We start from the raw sequence: 20,403 nt of genomic DNA, 5'->3' as shown, positions 1-20,403 counted from the left end.
AGAACGGTCTGGGCTGACATGGGTCGCTCTGGTACAGCAGTCTGAACCGCCGCCTGCTCTGCTGTTGTAATAGTAGCTGCTAATGGTCCTGACAAGTCTGGGTTCCAAGAGCTGCGAGTCTTACTTGAGCCAGTCCAGTTGATGAGAGGAAAGCCTTTGCTTCACAGGCGGCAACGAGGTTGACCTTAAAACCACCAGGAGCCTACAGTGCACAGGAAGCCCTGTACAATCAGCAGGTCTGAGGGCGTCCAGGGCAGGCTCCCCCACGCCCACTGCTACTGGAGGCAGGGATGAACCTGCAGAGGGTCAGGGAGCCCTAGAAGTGAAACCTCTGCTTCAACATGTTCCTGATGAGGTTCTGGCTTCTGCGATCATGTTTTCGCTTCCCTAAATAAACCAGGTGAGTGAGGAACCTGCCTCACTCCCCTTGGTGGAAACAGAGCGGGTAGTCTGGAAAGTCTTTGCACAAGATGGATAAAGCAGGCACACGTCCTCACGGATAGGACTGGACAGCCCCAAGTCAAGACAGGAGTATGAAGGATGCTGTTCTGGAAGTTTCCTGACTATTTACTGGCAGTCCCTTTTTAACAGCTTTAAGACTTCTCCTCCACTTCTTTCCCTTCTTTTGCCATGAAGGATCTCTTAAAACTAATGAACTCAAGGGCTCGAGTGTAACACACATCAAGCTCAGGTTACAGGGGTTCACACCTCAGACAGCCAGGCAGAAAAGGTGGAGTACCTCCAGCAGCAATGCACATCCCGCCAGAGGTTCAGTACCCTTCAAACCCTCAGGTGTGTGGGCGTTTGTGTTCCTACAAGAATAACTCTGGGTGGATTTAGGAGGAAAAAGTATTACCACAGAGCTCAAGTCGCTGAATTTTTTAACGTATTCTTCTAAGACTGTAAGACTGGACCACGAAGAAGGCTGAGAGCTGAAGAGTTGATGCCTTTGAATCATGATGCTGGAGAAGACTCCTGAGAGTCCCTTGGACAGCAAGGAGCTCAAACTGGTCAATCCTAAAGGAAAACCACCCTGAGTATTCATTGCAAGGACTGATGCTGAAGCTGAAGTTTTCCAATACTTGGGCCACCTTATGCGAAGAGCTGACTCATTGGGAAAGACCCTGATGCTGGGAAAGATTGAGGACAGGAGAAGGGGGTGACAGAGGATGAAACAGCTGGATGGCATCACCAACTCAACGGACATGAATCTGAACAAACTCTGGGACATAGTGAAAGACGGGGAAGCCTGACGTGCTATAGTCCATGGGGTCACAAAGAGTCGGACACAACTGAGCAACCGCATGGACAACAAAGACTATAAACTCAGGCCTGTAAGTCCCTGGAGTGTGGTGGTTTGTTCAGATTCCTCGTACAGTGTCAGTCACCAGGAACGTCAGGCTGCTAATTCGCTCTCACGCAGCAGGAAGGAGTGGCTCCTCTCTCCTCTAGGGCCGTCACTTGTCTCTCCAAAGAAAAATTAACTCCTGTATCTGCTTCTTTAGCCTCATTTAAAAGGAAATGAAGCAAAACATCCTGGGCTGCATACACTTCCCAGTCCTAATACTCAAGTAATGCTTCAAAAGAAGTGGCCGGTCATCATTAATGCATGCGGGTTCACCGTTTAGACAAGTGTCACCGGGCACTGGGGTGGGACTCCCACCAAGCCCATGAGTCTTTTCTCCAAGAAAGTACAAATGTCACCAATGAATGCACAGACCCTTAGCTGCGCCCACAGTCCCTCCTGGAGAGTATTCATCGCTGTGACAAGGGGACGCTAGCTCTGATGCTAAACCAATGTCAAGGCTTCAGCTGCTTTTCACTGGGACTCTACCTGCCAACTTTTTAGTGGATAACCTTGCACTGGAAAGATCCCCTGGAACTTCCTTAAAATAATGTTCTCTAAGAGAGAGGACAGCCTGGAACTGACGGGGAGAGAGATGGAGGAAAACGAACTGAACGAAAACCCAGGACAAGACTAGAAGCAGCATGAGCACAGTGACAGAGGCCCTGTTCCCCAAAGGCATGGGTAAGAGACGTGGCGTCAGTGCGTCCCCGCACCTTGGGGACACCGAGAGGAAACCACGTTCAGCTGTCCAGGTGATTGCTCTCATTCTTCTGCAGCACCTGTGAGCTGGATGGAGCGGGGGCTGGCTGCAGCCCCCTCCCCCCACCCTGCCCACCCAGGTACCTTGACCACCAAGAGCCAATCGTAGGAAGGAAGCAGAAAACCCCCAGCCCCCCAACAACGTGGTCCTGTAAATGCAAACTCCAGCACGCAAGCAAGTCTTTGTAACATTATATTAAAGTGAAACCATTTTCTTAAAAAAAAAAAAAGGCGTGAGTTTTAGTTTTACCAATGAGGTTACACATTTTGGGTAGGTAAGCTCCAACCGCTGACCCACTGAGTGCCCAACTTCTGGGCCCCTAGACCTAGGGGAGCCCTGCAGCCTCCAGGTGATGGGAGGAGGAGGGGGGCCCCCCACACCCCAGGACCTGCTGGAACCTCTGCCCTAACATGAGGAGGGAGATGGAAAAGCAGGCGTGTGTGGACGCCTCCGCCGGCCGGAGGTGGCCTCGTCCACAGGGTTAGCTGAACACGGTGTTGTATTGCTGGGTCACTCGGATGAACGTCGCCCTCCTGCTGAGCTCTTTGAGTTTGGCGGCCCCCACGTAGGTGCAGGTAGACCTCAGTCCCCCGAGAATATCCAGAATAGTGTTCTCGACGTCACCTTTGTAAGGCACTTCCACCGTCTTGCCCTCAGGGGCTCTGGAAGAAAAAGGAGGTGTTTCTTTCAGTCTGGTTCTTTTCCCTGAACTACCCAGCCAGGATCCCCAGCTTTGGCACTTGAACCCACCCCAAGGCACTTGGGCGGCTGCATGCCACCCTCTGATCCGACCCACCCTGGGAGGACCTCGGCCTCGCTGCACACGCCACGTGGGTCAGGCCAGCATCTCAGGTGAACGCACTCCTCCCACCCAAGACACACAACCTGGCTGCTGACTGCCCAGAGTGCCGGGAACACAAAGTCTCCATCAGCAACTCCTGGAAGAGCTGCAGACCCGGCCCGCACCCCACCATCTCCTGCAGGTATGCCACACCCTCCATCGGAAACCAGCCCCCCCTTTCCATCCTCTGCTAATCTGTACACGGGCCTCCAGCTGACCCAGAGTCCTGAACACTGATGGGGTTAGGGGAACAGACCTCCCGGCCACCTCCCACCACGGCCTCTCCTGCTGGCCCGCCCTAACCAATAACAGAACAAGCCCAGAGTGTTCCCTTCCCCCGTACCCCTGCCAGCCCTCCAATCGGCATCAGACAGAGCATCTTCACAGGAGACAATCGAGAGAGGAAGAAGGGACAGAGAAAATGGACGGGTACTGTGAGGTTACATGGAGACCTCCACGAGTGAGGTAAGTGACTCCACTCACACGGCCTCTCTTGGGCACCCCTCAGCTTACCTCCCTGCGTCTGCACAAATCACCACGCCTAGATGTGCTGCGGGGCCTCTGCAAGGTGGACCCAGAGCAGAACTAAGGACCTCTTCAGCACCCAAGGCTTTGGTAAGCATCCTTCATGTTTTCTGAGTGACACTTAGAAATCCAGGTCTGGCTCATGGCACAAACGTTAAACCACATCTGACTGTCCAGCTGAGTCCTTGTCCCACTCTTCCTAAGGCCACCAAGCAACACTGCCAGATTCCGTGTCACACCCCCTTACTGCAGGTTTTGAAGATACCATCTAGACTTGCGTTAGAAGGGGCACTGCAAGAAGGGAATCTCCAGTCCACACAAAACTCTACCCCCCATCCAAGGGTCAGGAAATCTGGAAATTCTAACAATTTACCAAATACCGGAACTTTAGCTGGTCTCTTCACATGAAAAAACAGCATCTCTTGATCAAAAAGTCATTACCTAGAATTTCAAAAGGGTATTAACTCTTGTGCATTGAAATCTACACATGCAAGACTACCCTCAGGTAAGATCTAGCAGTTTAAACCATTGACCAGAACAAGACAAGGATGTCCATTCTCGCCACTTGTTATTCAACCTAGTTTTTGAAGTCCTAGCCTCTGCAATCAGAGAAGAAATAAAAGGTATCCAAACTGGAAAAGAAGTAAAACTGTTTGCAGATGATGATACTATACACAGAAAATCCTAAAGAGGCCACCAGAAAACTACTGGCGCTAATCAATGAATTTGGTAAAGCTGCAAGATACAAAATTAATGCAGAGAAATCTCTTGCATTCCTATACACTAACAATGAAAGATCAGAAAGAGAAATTAAGGAAACAATACCATTTTACCATTGCAACAAAAAATAAAAATACCTTGGAATAAACCTACCTGAAGCAAAGACCTTTCCTTGGGTAAAGGAGAACAGTATGGAGGTTCCTTAAAAAACTAAAAATAGAGCTACCCTATGACCCAGCAATCCCACTCCTGGGCATATACCAGAGAAAACCCTTAATTTAAAAAAGATACAGGCACCTCAGTGCTTATTTACTGCAGCACTGTTTACAATAGCCCAGACATGGAAGCAACCTAAATGTCCATCAGCAGAGGAATGGCTACCGACGTGGTACATATACACAATGGAATGTTACTCAGCCACAAAAAGGAATGAAACTGTACCACACGCAAAAACATGGATAGACCTAGAGACAGTCACACAGAGTGAAGTCAAGTCAGAGAAAAATATGCAATAACATGTATATGTGGAATCTAGAAAAATGGTAGAAAGGAACTTATCTACAAAGCAGAAATAAAATGGGAGGGAAATCTAAATAAAGGGGATATGGGTATACATATGGCTGATTTACTTTGCTGTAAAGCAGAAACTAACACAACATGGTACACAAACAACTATAGTCCAATAAAAATTAAGGAAAAAAAAAACAAAAACACAAACCATTGGCCAGACCAAGGGCTGGCCTAGTGGCTAGTTTACAGCACTGAGTTCATGAAGCCGGTCACTGGTCACACCCAAGATGACTGGTATTGCTGTATTCTCTGACCACAGACCAACATGTGCATATGTGCCAGAAATGATAACCACTTCATTTTTCAATAAACATTTCCATGGCCTCCCCAGGCTTACAGACACCCTCCAGATCCTCAGCATCACTTCTTCTCTAAGTGGCGATGGTACCTTTTGCAAGTCATTTATCATTGACGCCCAAGTCTTCTCATCTGTAAAATGAAGGGCTTGGATGTGTCTCCCAAGGACAGTGTAAGAACTAAATGGGTAATGACTGGGAAGGAACTAGCAAAGCATAAATAACTCTGCCTTAATTAAATACAATGTCAAACTAGGAGAACCAGTCTTCGGAGGAGATCAGATGATGGGGGGGCAGGGTGCGGGTCAGGGGGGTGCAGAGACAGAACACGGATGCAGCCTAGAGGGTTCGCGCTGCCTCTGGATTACGCTTCTCACTCCTTCAGCACTTTCCTTCCGTGTCTAAGATTTGATTGAATCCACTTCCGGAACTGAGTCTTGGTACTCCCGAATCTTCTATTTTCTGTTTTGTCTAAACCCTGCTGGAATCACAGAAGATGGTTTTTTGTTCAGCTCCTTGGTTTCTGTTTGTGCTCTAGCCTGGTCTGGCCTTCCCTACCTGCTTTTCTTAGAAACCCAAAACAGATGCAGTGGCTAGAGGGGAAAAAAGTCCTCCAGGCACAGCATCTGGCTGCCACGCAATCGCAATGGTTCCTCTCCCAGTCCAGCACATGGGAGAAGGTACAGGCCCTTGAACAGTGGTACTGGTATAGCATTAAGCTGCTTGGCAGAGGTTCAGGTCGAAGGGGAGGCAGTAAACCCCTTTCTCTCTCTTCCCCGACACTGTCCAGCCTCCTCCACTAGTCATCACACAGGAGAAAAAGTCCTTTGGAGGCTGCGTGGGACGGGGTGTCCCTCTTGTCCTAAACTGTCTGCAGCTTCCAGGATGAAGGTACGAATGTAGCCCCCAGCTTCTTGTTCCCACCCCGCTGTCCCCATAACTACAACATCTTTTTCTTATTGAGAATCCCCTCAAAAGAGAAAGACTGCAGAGAAAGAGGAGTGAAGTTAGACTACCAGTACCCGAGGAACAGAGCTCTGGTGGGGGACCCCACCCCTCCCACCAGCCTGCCCACCTGAAATATCTCAGTGACTGAATTGTGTACCTTGAGCTTGGCTCAGACTACATAATGCCTCCAAATCCCACATCCTCATGATAAGCTTTTGGGTGTGGAATAAGTGGTAGGAAATGGAGGGTATCGGCCCATGGCAAGGGGCCTGAATTCCCATCCTTCTAAGGATTCAGGAGCCCGTCCACATGGTGCAGCCTGTCATCACTGCCAATTCTGATGAGAAGCAATGGCAGATTCTATGGAGCAGGGCGAGGTGGTGAGCAAACTCTGCCACAATGTTCTTCAAACACGTACACACAATTAAAACGGAAGTGGAACAGATAAGCAGACGTGAGCATCCCTTCCACAGACTGATGTGATTAAATGCCTACAAAAGCTGCCTGTGTCAACTGTCTCAGCCTGCAGGCAGGGGCGAGTCCTGTGGGAGCTGCTGCAGGTGACCCAGGACATTCTTCCCAAAAGGTCTGACCTCCGTGAGGGGGTCTCACCCACCCCATCTCACATGCAGTGGGAGACCCTTCAGCCTGACTCACACCAGGCTCCACAGGGGCTCTCTCAGGACAAGGCTGGGATATTCTGGCCTAGCCCCTTGGAAGCCTAGTGGGTCCCCTCCAGGGCTGGCTGAACAAAAGTCATAACTACTCACACATACCCCTAATTCCATTTCCAGCTCGACCCCAAACACTGCCAATGCTAGTTGGATAAAAATTATGGCTGTTTTGAAAGAGGCCAGGATGGGTTTTCTAATCAAAGATGACATAAATAGATGGAAAGAAACCACGTTCTTGGATTGGAGGAATCAATATTGTCAAAATGATTATACTACCCAATGCAATCTACATATTCAATGCAATCTCTTATCAAATTAGCAATGGCATTTTTCACAGAACAACAACAAAAAATTCTTACAATTTCTATGGAGATACAAAAGACCCCAAATAGCCAAAGTGATCTTGAGAAGAAAAATGAAGCTGGAGGAATCAGGCCCCCTGACTTCAGACTATACTGTATACAGAGCTACAGTTATCTAAACAATATGGTACTGGCACAAAAACAAATGTAGGTAAATGGAGCAGGAAAGCAAGCTCAGAAATAAATCCACACACCTATGGTCAATTAATCTATGACAAAGGAGGCAAGACTACACAATGGAGAAAAGACAGCCTCTGCAATAAATGGGGCTGGGAAAATTGTGGGGAAAAAAGAACATTTTTTAACATCATACACAAAAAAACTCAAAATGGATTTAAGACCTAAATGTAAGACCTGATACTATGAAACTCAGAGGAAAACATAGGTAAAACTCTTTGACATAAATCACAATATCTTTTGATCCATCTCCTAGAGTAATAGAAATAAGAATAAATGGGACCTAATTAAACTCAAAAAAAGTTTCTGCACAGCAAAGGAAACCATAATCGAAATGAAAAGACCACCCACAGAATGGAAGAAAATATTTGCACATGATGGCAACTAGCAAGGGATTACTCTCCAAAATTTACAAGTAGCTCATGTGGCTCAGTCTTAGAGATCACCTCACACCAGTCATAATGGCCATGATCAAAAAATCTACAAAGAGTAAATGGTAGAAAGGGTGTGGAGAAAAGAGAACCCTCCTACACTGTTGGTGGGAATGCAAACTGGTACACCCACTACAGAAACAGTATGGAGACTCCTTAGGAGAGTAAAAACGGAGCTACCGTATGATCCAGCCCCACTCCTGGACATATATCTGGGGAAAAACATGGTTCTAGAGGATGCATGTACCCCTGCGTTCACTGCAGCTCTGTTTACAATAGACAGGACATGGAAGCATCCTAAATGTCCATCGACAGATAAATGGATAAAGAATACATGGTACATATAACATGTACACGATGGAATATTACTCAGCCATTAAAAATGAAATAATGCCATTTCAGCAACATGGATGGACCTACTAAGAAGTCAGAGAAAGACAAATATCATATGATATGGCTTCTATGCACAATCTAAAAAGAATGATACGAATGAATTTATGAATAAACTTACGGTTACCGGGAAGGAAGATGGGGGACAGACTCAGAGTCTGGCACTGATATGTACACACTGCTATGTTTACAGTAGATAACCAACAAGGACCTACTGTATAGCACAGGGAACTCTATTCAGTATTTTGCAGTAACCTATAAGGAAAAAGAATCTGAAAAAAAAAGTATGCGTATGTACAACTGAATCACTTTGCCATACACCTGAAACTAACAATGCTGTCAATCAACTATACTTCAATTAAAAAAATGTAAGCCATACAGTTATTTAATTAAATCTCTTAATTTTAAAAATGTTTCCCAGGCCTTTCCCATGGTACCATAATATAAACAGACTCGTATTCTTGAGACCTACTTCCATCCCCCAGGTCTCCCACACTGCAGGTGGATTCTTTACCAGCTGAGCCACCAGGGAAGCCCAAGAATCCTGGTGTGGGTAGCCTATCCCTTTTACAGGGGATTATCCCAAACCAGGGTCTCCTGCATTGCAGGCAGACTCTCTATCAGCTGAGCTACAAGGGAAGCCACCATAATATAAACCAACTTGTGCTCTTTGAGACCTATTTCCATCCCATTTCTGTAAGAAGCAAGGGAATGTAACCTCACCAGTTATGGCGCTGTGCCCACTCCCCATCCAACCCCCACATACCTATACTCCGCAACCCCTCCCGAGTGTTTCTTCATTGCTGTCTCTGAGCTCATCCCATAGAAGAGCTTGAGCTTCTGTCCGTTCCTCTCGATCACCTCTCCGGCACACTCAGTATGGCCCGAAAACATTCCTCCCAGCATGACAAAATCTGCTCCAGCCCCTGTACCCCAAAGTGGGGACAAAAAGAAGCAGCAGAGAAAAGAGTCAGGGAAAAATCAGCTCCAGAGAGATGCAAGGACTACCAACCCACCCCCCACCCGCCACCCCCCTCACCCCTCCCGCACCCCCCCCCGTCTCTCCTGGCTATAGTGAGAAAAAGCTCGACTTCCTTACTCAGGGGAAAAAAGTTAGGAGCAGACGAGCACCAGACAGTCTGAGCAACACAGCCTATTGAAGCTTGGTGACTGGTACACTTGGCAGTCCTTAATGGTTATTGTTGACTTCCTACGACCATCTTCCACAGGTCTAACTCTCTTAAAATCAGAGAAACTTTAGAAGTGAGCAGCATCTCAGTGTGTTGTCCAATCTCATACGTAATACAATAAGTCCTCTGCCATGTCCCCATTGGGCATCTGGTCTACCAAAAGGTCTCAGCACTCTCACACTCTGTATAGACGGGAAGGGACCTCAGAACAGACAGAACTTCCTGCCCTAGAGCTTGGGCATGGAGGAGCATTTGTGTGTACACATGTGTATGTCTGTGTACATCAAACATATACACACATCTGCCTATAGATATATCCTGTAAAACTCGACTCACATCTCTGTTGTGATAAACATTTGACTTCCAGTGTAAACAACAACGAATATAAACCACTGAATTACATGAAACTTCCAGGACAGGTACAGAGGACACTGGGGTGTTGCAGCGGCCTTTGGAGGTTATGTTGGATCCAAACCAGGAGTGGTAGGACCCGGGCTGGCTCACTGCTCTGTCCTCAGTGTTTATCATAGCACATGGCAGAGGTGGCGCAACTAGCTGTCAGGAAAGTAGAAGGCATACACGGAAGAAATAGAAACAGTCACCGTTCGCCATCCTGACCATCCTACTGAGGGTTTACATTCAGAATCGGGGGATATCAGGGTACAGAAGTGTTACACAGTCAGGATGAAGGACCAGAAGGAGCAAGCACAGACTCCCCTAAAAACTGGCCTTGACCACTTCCAGCTGGTCGCTTAAATATTTTTAAGAGGACTTTGACGTGTGCCTCAAGTGTCCCAGGCCCTTCCATCCAGCATCACAGAAGGCTGGCTCTGCAAGGCTGGACCCTGGGCCTGGCAATCAGGCAAGCAAGACATAGGGCCTCTCGACTTGGCAGCAAGCTTTGACGACTTCCCTGCAGGGTCCCCAACACAAATGCCAGCTCCTCCGTCCCCCTGCCACGATGATAAGGGGTCAGGGACAACTGGTGTCCAGTCAGGCCTCCTGATGACCACAACTCAGGAAGCAGTGCTTTGAAGTGGCTTCCAATCACTTCCCTTTCTGAACGCTCTTGTGTCCTTTCCCAACCAGCATTTTTCCCTAAAGTAGTTCCTCTCTGTCCAAAGGCATGGCTACACTTCCTGGAATGGGGGTGGGGGCAAGCCTTCAGTGCCCGAGTGCAGAGACCACTCTGCACAGGGTGCCCATGTGCACTGTTAGAGGGGAGCTCGAGACATAACACCCTTCAGTGTTCAGTACATCCAGCTGAAAACCCCACAGGAGAAATGTCCTTGGCTGCTGATCCTTATTATAAGAGGTGAGTGAACAGACCAGTGGAGCCGGAATCCCGACTCCGCCCCTGAGTCCGGGACCCTGACTTTGTCACTCGCCTCTGGGGGCCTCCGTCCCCTGCACGTTCTCCAGGGTTGCTACAAAACCTAGCTGCTAAGAACAGCCCCCAGCATTGTCATGAGCAGCATTCGAAAAATAATTTTAAAAATGAACTCATTTTAGATAATTTAGAATTATCTAAATATTTAGAAAAAATAATTTAAAACATGAACCTAAGACAATTTACGGGCTGAACTGAAACAGCAGTAAAGAAGGACAAGAGGGGATGTCACCTCTTACAGGTGAGAGGAGGGGCCCGCAGCATCTCTGAGGGGTGCCCAAGGCAGAAAAGTTCCCTCCAGCGAAAAAGAAAAAAATAAACCAGCAGCAAACCCGGTCCTGTTATCAGGAAAGGAAGGAGGGGCTGCCTCTGGCTGGTACACCTCACAGCTGCGGACCGCAGTTAGCAAAGGTTCAGTGGTGGGCACAGGGCACAGCCTGCAGAGATGCTGCATGGCCCAGTGCCTTCCCAAGAAAACACCTGGCCAGCCGGCACGTGGTCCAGCCCCACCAGACCACAGCTGGAAGCTGCTGCCCCCTAGTGGGAAACAGGCTCCTCAGCATATGGAATGTGAAACTGCGGCTTGGATCTCAGTCCCTCCCTGGGGATATTAACCCTAGGTTAGGCTCCAAACACCCCCTCGCTGAAGTTTGAAGTTTCGTGGGGCATCAGACCTGGTACAGTCCTCTTCCAACGGGTCCCCTGAGCCTTCTCAGTGGTGACTTCTGGGCTCTGACTTTGCCCACTATCTATCCCTGGGCACTCCGCCTGCTCTGACACCAATTAGAACCAAAGGGCCAATCAGAGGCTGAGATCCAGGGAGAGGAAACTCAGGATTGGCCCTGATCCTCTCCCAACGTGTCTGCCCCCTCCTCCGGCACCCCCTCAGGGAGCTCACCGCCCCCCTTCCCTGCACGCTCCCTCCCCTCTACGGCTCTTACCAAAGGCTTTGGCGACATCTCCTGGACACGTGCAGCCTCCGTCCTTCAAAAAGGGGAAGAGCAAAGAGAGGTCAGTGGGAGCTGGGCCAGGCCATTCCCAGCCCCCACCATCTCCCCTGGGAGGGGAATGAGATGGTGTCTGCTGACCTAGCCCCCTCTGGCCACCCTCCCTGCAGACAACCACACAACCAGCAGAGCCCAGGCCCAACACTCCCCTTGTAACCAAGCCAGACTGTGTGGGTAGCTCTGTCAAGTTTACGATTAACCTCCTTCTCTGAACTTTTATTCCTTTTCCTGTTCAAAAACTTGTTCTCCTCAAGGCTGAGGAGTATCAGAAAAAAAGAGAGGAACTGCAACCCAGCAGGACCCCATGGGGCCCTTCCTGGGAGACAGGCCTCCCCCTGTGCTGTGTGCTCAAGCTCCTCTCTGAAGTACCTAGATAACAGTATTTGATGCACAGTTCCTGAGTTGCTTTGCAGATATGAAAGTGAAAAGTGAAAGTGTTAGTTGCTCAGTCATGCCCAACTCTTTGTGACCCCGTGGACTGTAGCCTGCCAGGCTCCTCTTGGCCATGGAATTCTCCAGGCAAGAATATTGGAGTGGGCTGCCATTCTCTTCTTCAGGGGATCTTCCTGACCCAGGGATTGACCCCAGGTCCCTTGCATTGCAGGTAGATTCTTTACTATCTGAGCCACCAGAGAAGCCCCTATTTGATGCACAGTTCTTGAGTTGCTTTGCAGATATGAAAACCCACCACCAAACAGATGTTAACTACTCTATTAATATTTGATGACCATGAGCACATAGCCCCAGACTAGGACCAATAACATGAACCCCTGTGACATCACCCTATTCCCTCACCATCAACCAATGCGATAATTGTGCACAAGCTGATCATGTGACCCTGCAATCTCCCCCCCACACCCGAACCTGGCTTTTAAAAGTGCTTTGCCAAAACCCTTCCAGGAGCTTAGGTTTTTTTTAGGGCATGAGCCACTGTCTCTTTGCATGGCCCTGCAATTAACCCTTCTCTGCTCCAAACTCCAATGTTTCCGTTTGTTTGGCCTCTGCACTGGGCACCCCAACTTGTGCTAATACCCTCACCATTGCACCTGCCATTCCCAGGCCCCGTCAGTCATGTTTCAGGCCAGCACACACACCCCCCGCCCCCCACCACCTGCCCCCGCTCCGCCACCGGGCATCAGTACTCCGCTTAGGATGCAGGAACCACTGAGCAGGCAGGATCGGGGGGCCGGACCTCACCTCCACCAGCCCCCGTACAACATGCCTGGCCACTGGCCATCCCCACGGAACTAGCATTCAGTCATCACCCCTCCCCGCTGCCCGGCATGAAGTGAGATTTATTTAGCACAAGAGCACTGGTATTTTATGAGCCACAAAGGACACCGAATCTGCTCCTTTATATTTCGAGCCTTCTGTCTCCCTGTCACTTCCGTGTAAGGTCTCCAGTTTCCTTCAAGTCAAACACAGGCTCCCGAAACCCACTTGACCCACAGAGCGCCCTGACTGGTTCAGCGCCTGTCACCGTGGGCTGCTGGCACAGTTTGGCCGTGGGGGTTATGTTTCAACACCAGGGACCCAGTATAAAACAACAGGACACAGACCTACTGGGTTTTCTTACAAGTATGAGAGGCACAAAATAACCAGGCTGCTACCTGCTGTTGGCAGTGTGGCCTGTGTGAGGTCCAAGGAGGAAAAGGCCAGCCACGGGGCCTGGGGTAGCCGCCCACCCAACAGAGAAAGGCAAGGAAGCAGTGGCCCTGGGAAGCCAGGTCAGTCCTCAGGTGAGACGTGACAGAGCCCAGGGCTGGTCTTGGAGGGAAGTGCCTGTCCCTAGGAGAGGGGACGCACTCTGGGAAGAATGCAGAAGACGCAGGCCACCCGAGCTACCCATGTGGTGATGGCAGGAAGGTGGAGGGCATCTCCATAGAACTGAGAGGAACCACCTTACAAACAGCGTCTCTGACTGAGGACGTGGGTCCCTATGACTCAGTTCTCCTTTTCTGGTCTGCTTTTAAGCCTGTCCTTCCAGGAGCTAGACCTCAAACACTCAGTTCAGTTGCTCAGGCGTGTCCAGCTCTTTGCAACCCCATGGACTGCAGCACGCCGGGCCTCCCTGTTCATCAACAACTCCCAGAGCCTACTCAAACTCATGTCCATTGCGTCAGTGATGCCATCCAACCATCTCATCCTCTGTCATCCCCTTCTCCCGCCTTCAATCTTTCCCAGCATCAAGGTCTTTTCCAGTGAGTCAGTTATTCGTATCAGGTGGCAAAAATATTGAAGTTTCAGCTTCAGCATCAGTCCTTCCAATGAATATTCAGGACTGATTTCCTTTAGGATTGCCTGGTTGAATCTCAAACACTGCTTCATTGCAATTCTGATCAAAAGGCAGGGGTAGGGGTTCAGTCTCTTGTTTTTATGAATATTTACTGACTGCAATTACCTCCTCCATCAAGTGCATCATTCATGTCTGGCTTTCCTGACCCAGGAGGACCATGGGGTCACAAGCAAGGATTTATTTCAGAAGCAGGCTCTCCATAGAAGGGCCAAAGCCCTTCATGTGAATACAGTCACACACACGGCCGTCTGTCTTGTTGCTGCTTCAAATTTCCCGCATATTTTTACTTTCTCTTTCAAAGGTGCAACCCCTCTATGCCCTTCACTTGACTTGCCAATTATTTTTAAATTGCTTTATCTTTTTATCAAAACCAGTTCTCCACAATAGGGTTTCAAACTTATAACCTCGAAAGAATAAATAGGGACTGGCCCTGGCAGTCTAGTGGTTAAGATGCCCAAGCTTCCACTGCAGGAAGCATGGGTTCAATCCCTGGGTGGGGAACTAATATCCCATATGCCATGCAGTATGGCCAGAAATAAAGAAGATTAAATACACTCATGCTCCCAATACGAACCCTAGCTTGGTCTGACTTAAAACCAAAAAATGTGTGCATACCTCCACATACACACAAGCGTGTTCTTAAGTCTTTATCTCACTTGTGAATAGTTCGTGACTGCTTGTGCAGGCTCTGAAAATGTCACACCTGTGTAGTCAGTGATGAGGCCTGACTCAGAAAGCCTGCGCTCTAGGGACCCCCAGAAAGCAAGCTCTTCTCCTCCCAGGATGTCCACAGATGTCAAGATGTCCACAGTTAACAGGACTTTATGATGTGCTTGGGAGACGAAACCATACGTAGCGCTTCATCTCCTCGCTGTGCCAGGGTGGGATTTAGGAAACAGACAACGCATGGCCAAAAGGCAGGAGTACAGTTTAACCCAGTGCAACCGAACGTCACACAACACCTTAGGGCAAAGGAGTCTGCCCCCGACTACATTTACAGGTAATCTCCAAAGGAGGTTCAAAGCATCCTTTCATGTTCTCAGGAGGCAGAGACATGCATTTACTTTCATACATAAACACACACAGCTGCAGGAGTTTTTATTTTTAATGCAAATATTTCAAGGGTTACTTGTTTTGTTTTCCAAGAGTGTTGAAGTCTTTAGTAGAAAAGGTATCACATGACATGAGTGGTGATTCGATCTGTGAACTGTCAGCATGACCTCTTCTTCAAAATACCTGCCCAGCCCTAAAAGAAGGGGCAGTGGAAACAAGCATGCGTGCACAGAGGGGACTGAATCGAGCACCAACTATGAACAAGGGGTTCTTACAAATTTCATTTTTCTATTCAAACACCACAAGTACCAGAAGTTGATACTTTGTAGGTTGGGGAAACTCAAAGAGGGAGGCTCAGAAAGGTGGAGTGACTTGTCCAAGGTCACACAGCTATAATAATGGATGAATGAGATTAGAACCCGAGTTAAGAGTAACCTCTAACAATGTCTAGAAGCATACATATCAAAACATTAGCAGCGGTTATCTTAAGATGGCATTTCTATAGAAGCAAAAACAGAGAAATGGGACCTAATCAGGCTTCTAAGCTTTTGCACAGCAAAGGAAACCATCATCATAATAAAAAGACAACCTACGGACTGGGAGAAAATATTTGCAAATGACATAACTGACAAGAGCTTAATTTTCTAAATATACAAACAGTTCATACAACTCAAAAACAAACGACCCCATCAAAAAATGGGCAAAAGGCCTAAGTAGATATTTCTCCAAAGGAGATGTACTGATAGTCAACAGGGACATGAAAAGACACTCATCACCTCTAGTTATTAGAGAAATGCAATCAAAATTACAATGAGGTACCCCTCGTACCAGTCAGAATGGACATCATTAAAAAGTCTACAAATGACAAATGATAGAGAGGGTGTGAAGAAAAGAACTCTCCTACACTGTTGGTGAGAATCTAAATTGGTACAGTCACTATGGACGAGGATGGAGTATGGAGGTTCCTCAAAACACTAAAAATAGAGCTGCCATGTGACCCAGCTATCCCACTCCTGGGCATATATCCAGATCAAACTCTAATTTGAAGAGAAACAGGCACCCCTGTGTTCATAGCAGCACTCTTCACAATGGCCAAGACATGGAAAGAACCTAAACTGTCCACTGACACATGAATGGATAAAGCTCTCTCTACACACACGCGTGCACACACACAGAGGAATATTACGCGGCCTTAAAAAGAATGAAACCATGCCACTTGCAGCAACATGGACGGACCTACAGATTATCACACCAAATGAAGCAAGTCAAAAAGAGAGACAGGGGCTTCCCTGGTGGCTCAGTGGCAAAGCAGGGGCATGGGCTCAATCCCGGATCCAGGAGATCCCACATGCTGTGGAGCAACTAAGCCTGTGCGCCTGTGCCCTAGAGCCCAGGAGCCGCAACTCCTGAGCCTGTGCACCCTGGAGCCCACGCTCTGCAACAAGAGAAGACACTGCACTGAGAAGCCTGCACACCGCAGCTAGAGACTAGCCGCTGCTTGCCACAACTAGAGAAAAGCCCACGCAGCAACAAAGACCTGGCACAGCCAAAAACAGAGTATGTTTTTCAAAAGACAAATACAGTACCACTTATACATGAAATCTAAAATATGACACAAACGACCTTATCTACAAAACAGAAACAGACTCACAGACATAGAGAACCAGACATCTTGTGCTTGCCAAGAGGGAGGGGTTGAAGGGAGGATAGATTGGGCGTTTGGGATTAGCAGATGCTGCCTATTATATATAAAATGGGTAAACAACAGTGTCCTACTGTATGGCGCAGGGAACTATATTCAATATTCTGTAATACACCATAATGGAAAAGTATATATATGTGTGTGTGTAACTGAATCACTTTGCAGCACGGTAGAAATTAACACACTGTATATCAACTATACTTTAATAATTTTTTTAAAAGATGGCATTTCTTGTAATCTTTATTTCCTCTATATTTCTAACTTTTACTAGGCTAAACGTATTTGGTTGAGGGATTTTTCAAGCATCAAAAAAATGAAAATTTTTGAATGACTTTGTTTAGTTCAGTTCAGTTCAGGCGCTCAGTCGTGTCCGACTCTTTGCGACCACATGAATCGCAGCATGCCAGGCCTCCCTGTCCATCACCATCTCCCGGAGTTCACTCAGACTCGCATCCATTGAGCCCGTGATGCCATCCGGCCATTTCATCCTCAGTCATCCCCTTCTCCTCCTGCCCCCAATCCCTCCTAGCATCAGAGTCTTTTCCAATGAGTCAACTCTTCGCATGAGGTGGCCAAAGTACTGGAGTTTCAGCTTTAGCATCATTCCTTCCAAAAAAATCCCAGGGCTGATCTCCTTCAGAATGGACTGGTTGGATCTCCTTGCAGTCCAGGGGACTCTCAAGAGTCTTCTCCAGCACCACAGTTCAAAAGCATCAATTCTTCGGCGCTCAGCCTTCTTCACAGTCCAACTCTCACATCCATACATGACTACTGGAAAAACCATAGCCTTGACTAGACGGACCTTCGTCAGCAAAGTAATATCTCTGCTTTTCCATATGCTGTCTAGGTTGGTCATAACTTTTCTTCCAAGGAGTAAGTGTCGTTTAATTTCATGGCTGCAATCACCATCTGCAGTGATTTTGGAGCCCCCAAAAATAAAGTCTGACATTGTTTCTCCATCTATTTCCCATGGAGTGATGGGACCGGATGCCATGATCTTCGTTTTCTGAATGTTGAGCTTTAAGCCAACTTTTTCACTCTCCTCTTTTACTTTCATCAAGAAGCTTTTTAGTTGCTCTTCACTTTCTGCCATAAGGGTGGTGTCATCTGCATACCTGAGGTTATTGAGATTTCTCCTGGCAATCTTGATTCCAGCCTGTGCTTCTTCCAGCCCAGCGTTTCTCGTGATGTACTCTGCATATAAGTTAAATAAGCAGGGTGACAATATACAGCCTTGACACACTCCTTTTCCTATTTGGAACCAGTCTGTTGTTCCATGTCCAGTTCTAACTGTTGCTTCCTGGCCTGCATACAGATTTCTTAAGAGGTAGGTTAGGTGGTCTGGTATTCTCATCTCTTTCAGAATTTTCCACAGTTTATTGTGATCCACACAGTCAAAGGCTTTGGCGTAGTCAATAAAGCAGAAATTGATGTTTTTCTGGAACTCTCTTGCTTTTTTCATGATCCAGCGGATGTTGGCAATTTGATATCTGGTTCCTCTGCCTTTTGTAAAACCAGCTTGAACATCAGGAAGTTCACGGTTCACGTATTGCTGAAGCCTAGCTTGGAGAATTTTGAGCATTACTTTACTAGCGTGTGAGATGAGTGCAAGTGTGCGGTAGTTTGAGCATTCTTTGGCATTGCCTTTCTTTGGGATTGGAATGAAAACTGACCTTTTCCAGTCCTGTGGCCACTGCTGAGTTTTCCAAATTTGCTGGCATATTGAGTGACAGCACCATCTTTCAGGATTTGAAATAGCTCAACTGGAATTCCATCACCTCCACTAGCTTTGTTCGTAGTGATGCTTTCTAAGGCCCACTTGACTTCACATTCCAAGATGTCTGGTTCTAGATAAGTGATCACACCATCGTGATTATCCAGGTCGTGAAGATCCTTTTTGTACAGTTCTTCTGTGTATTCTTGCCATCTCTTCTTAATCTTCTGCTTCTGTTAGGTCCGTATCATTTCTGTCCTTTATCGAGCCGATCTTTGCACGAAACGTTCCCTTGATATCTCTAATTTTCTTGAAGAGATCTCTAGTCTTTCCCATTCTGTTGTTTTCCTCTATTTCTTTGCATTGATCGCTGAAGAAGGCTTTCTTATCTCTTTTGCTATTTTTTGGAACTCTGCATTCAGATGCCTATATCTTTCCTTTTCTCCTTTGCTTTTCGCTTCTCTTCTTTTCACAGCTATTTGTAAGGCCTCCCCAGACAGCCATTTTGCTTTTTTGCATTTCTTTTCCATGAGGATGGTCTTGATCCCTGTCTCCTGTACAATGTCATGAACCTCATTCCATAGTTCATCAGGCACTCTATCTATCAGATCTAGGCCCTTAAATCTATTTCTCACTTCCACTGTATAATCATAAGGGATTTGATTTAGGTCATACCTGAATGGTCTAGCAGTTTTCCCTACTTTCAATTTAAGTCTGAATTTGGTAATAAGGAGTTCATGATCTGAGCCACAGTCAGCTCCTGGTCTTATTTTTGTTGACTGTATAGAGCTTCTCCATCTTTTGCTGCAGAGAATATAATCAATCGGTGTTGACCATCTGGTAACGTCCATGTGTAGAGTCTTCTCTTGTGTTGTTGGAAGAGGGTGTTTGCTATGACCAGTGCATTATCTTGGCAAAACTCTCATTAGCCTTTGCTCTGCTTCATTCCACATTCCAAGGCCAAATTTGCCTGTTACTCCGTTTCTTGACTTCCTACTTTTGCATTCCAGTCCCCTATAATGAAAAGGACATCTTTTTTGGGTGTTAGTTCTACAAGGTCTTATAGGTCTTCATAGCACCATTCAACTTCAGCTTCTTCAGCGTTACTGGTTGAGGCATAGACTTGGATTACTGTAATACTGAATGGTTTGCCTTGGAAACGAACAGAGATTATTCTGTCGTTTTTGAGATTGCATCCAAGCACTGCATTTCGGACTCTTCTGTTGACCATGATGGCAACTCCTTTTCTTCTGAGGGATTTCTGCCCGCAGTAGTAGATATAATGGTCATCTGAGTTAAATTCACCCATTCCAGTCCATTTTAGTTCGCTGATTCCTAAAATGTCGACGTTCACTCTTGCCATCTCCTGTTTGACCACTTCCAATTTGCCTTGATTCATGGACCTGATATTCCAGGTTCCTATGCAATATTGCTCTTTACAGCATCGGACTTTGTTTCTATCACCAGTCACATCCACAGCTGGGTATTGTTTTTGCTTTGGCTCCATCCCTTCTTTTCAAATAACGGTCTGACCATTCCTAAACTAACCATTCCTAAGCTAATGCATTAAATCAACAAAATAAATCTGGCGGATCAATGGATCCCTCTTTGCGGAAGGTCAGTGAAGTGGATGAGAGCCCTACTGACTGGGTGGAGACAAGCAGGGGGTTGGGGGTTACTCTGAATCAGCCCCACCTCCATCATTCTCTCCTCAGACTGGAGAAGCATGCTCTCTCAGTCTTTATCAAATACAATGGGTAAAATTTTGGCCCTGAGTAGAGAGACAACAGTGATTCCAGCCAACCTCATCACAGGGCTTTTTTTTTTTAGGCCCTGCCTGGGAAGCACTACAGAGTCCAGACTATTTTGGGTTTGGACAGTGAACTCATCTGGTTCTTCAAATCCCTCCCCTTCCTCAGGGTTCATCAGGTACTGACTCTGATCTCTTCACTGGAACACAAGCTTGGGAGCCCTGAGGGGAAAGGCTGAGCTATAAGTGCAGATTAAGC

The 20,403-nt window shown here is 47.3% G+C and overlaps 1 protein-coding gene across 1 annotated transcript in view; it reads right to left on the bottom strand.

The window, feature by feature from the left end:
* Positions 2,290-20,403, bottom strand: part of GMPR (guanosine monophosphate reductase) — a 60,598-nt gene continuing 42,484 nt past the window's right edge. The window contains exons 7-9 of the mRNA XM_018039228.1: positions 11,564-11,606; positions 8,809-8,968; positions 2,290-2,770 (exon numbers count right to left, since the gene is read on the bottom strand). Coding sequence (XP_017894717.1) covers positions 2,590-2,770; positions 8,809-8,968; positions 11,564-11,606 — 384 coding nt within the window. The 3' untranslated portion in view covers positions 2,290-2,589. The remainder of the gene's footprint in view (positions 2,771-8,808; positions 8,969-11,563; positions 11,607-20,403) is intronic.

Source organism: Capra hircus, chromosome 23 (assembly GCF_001704415.2).
Source record: "Capra hircus breed San Clemente chromosome 23, ASM170441v1, whole genome shotgun sequence".
Classification (NCBI taxonomy): domain Eukaryota; kingdom Metazoa; phylum Chordata; class Mammalia; order Artiodactyla; family Bovidae; genus Capra; species Capra hircus.
Note: the sequence above shows the minus strand (reverse complement) of the source record. Positions and strands in the feature narration are given on the sequence as shown.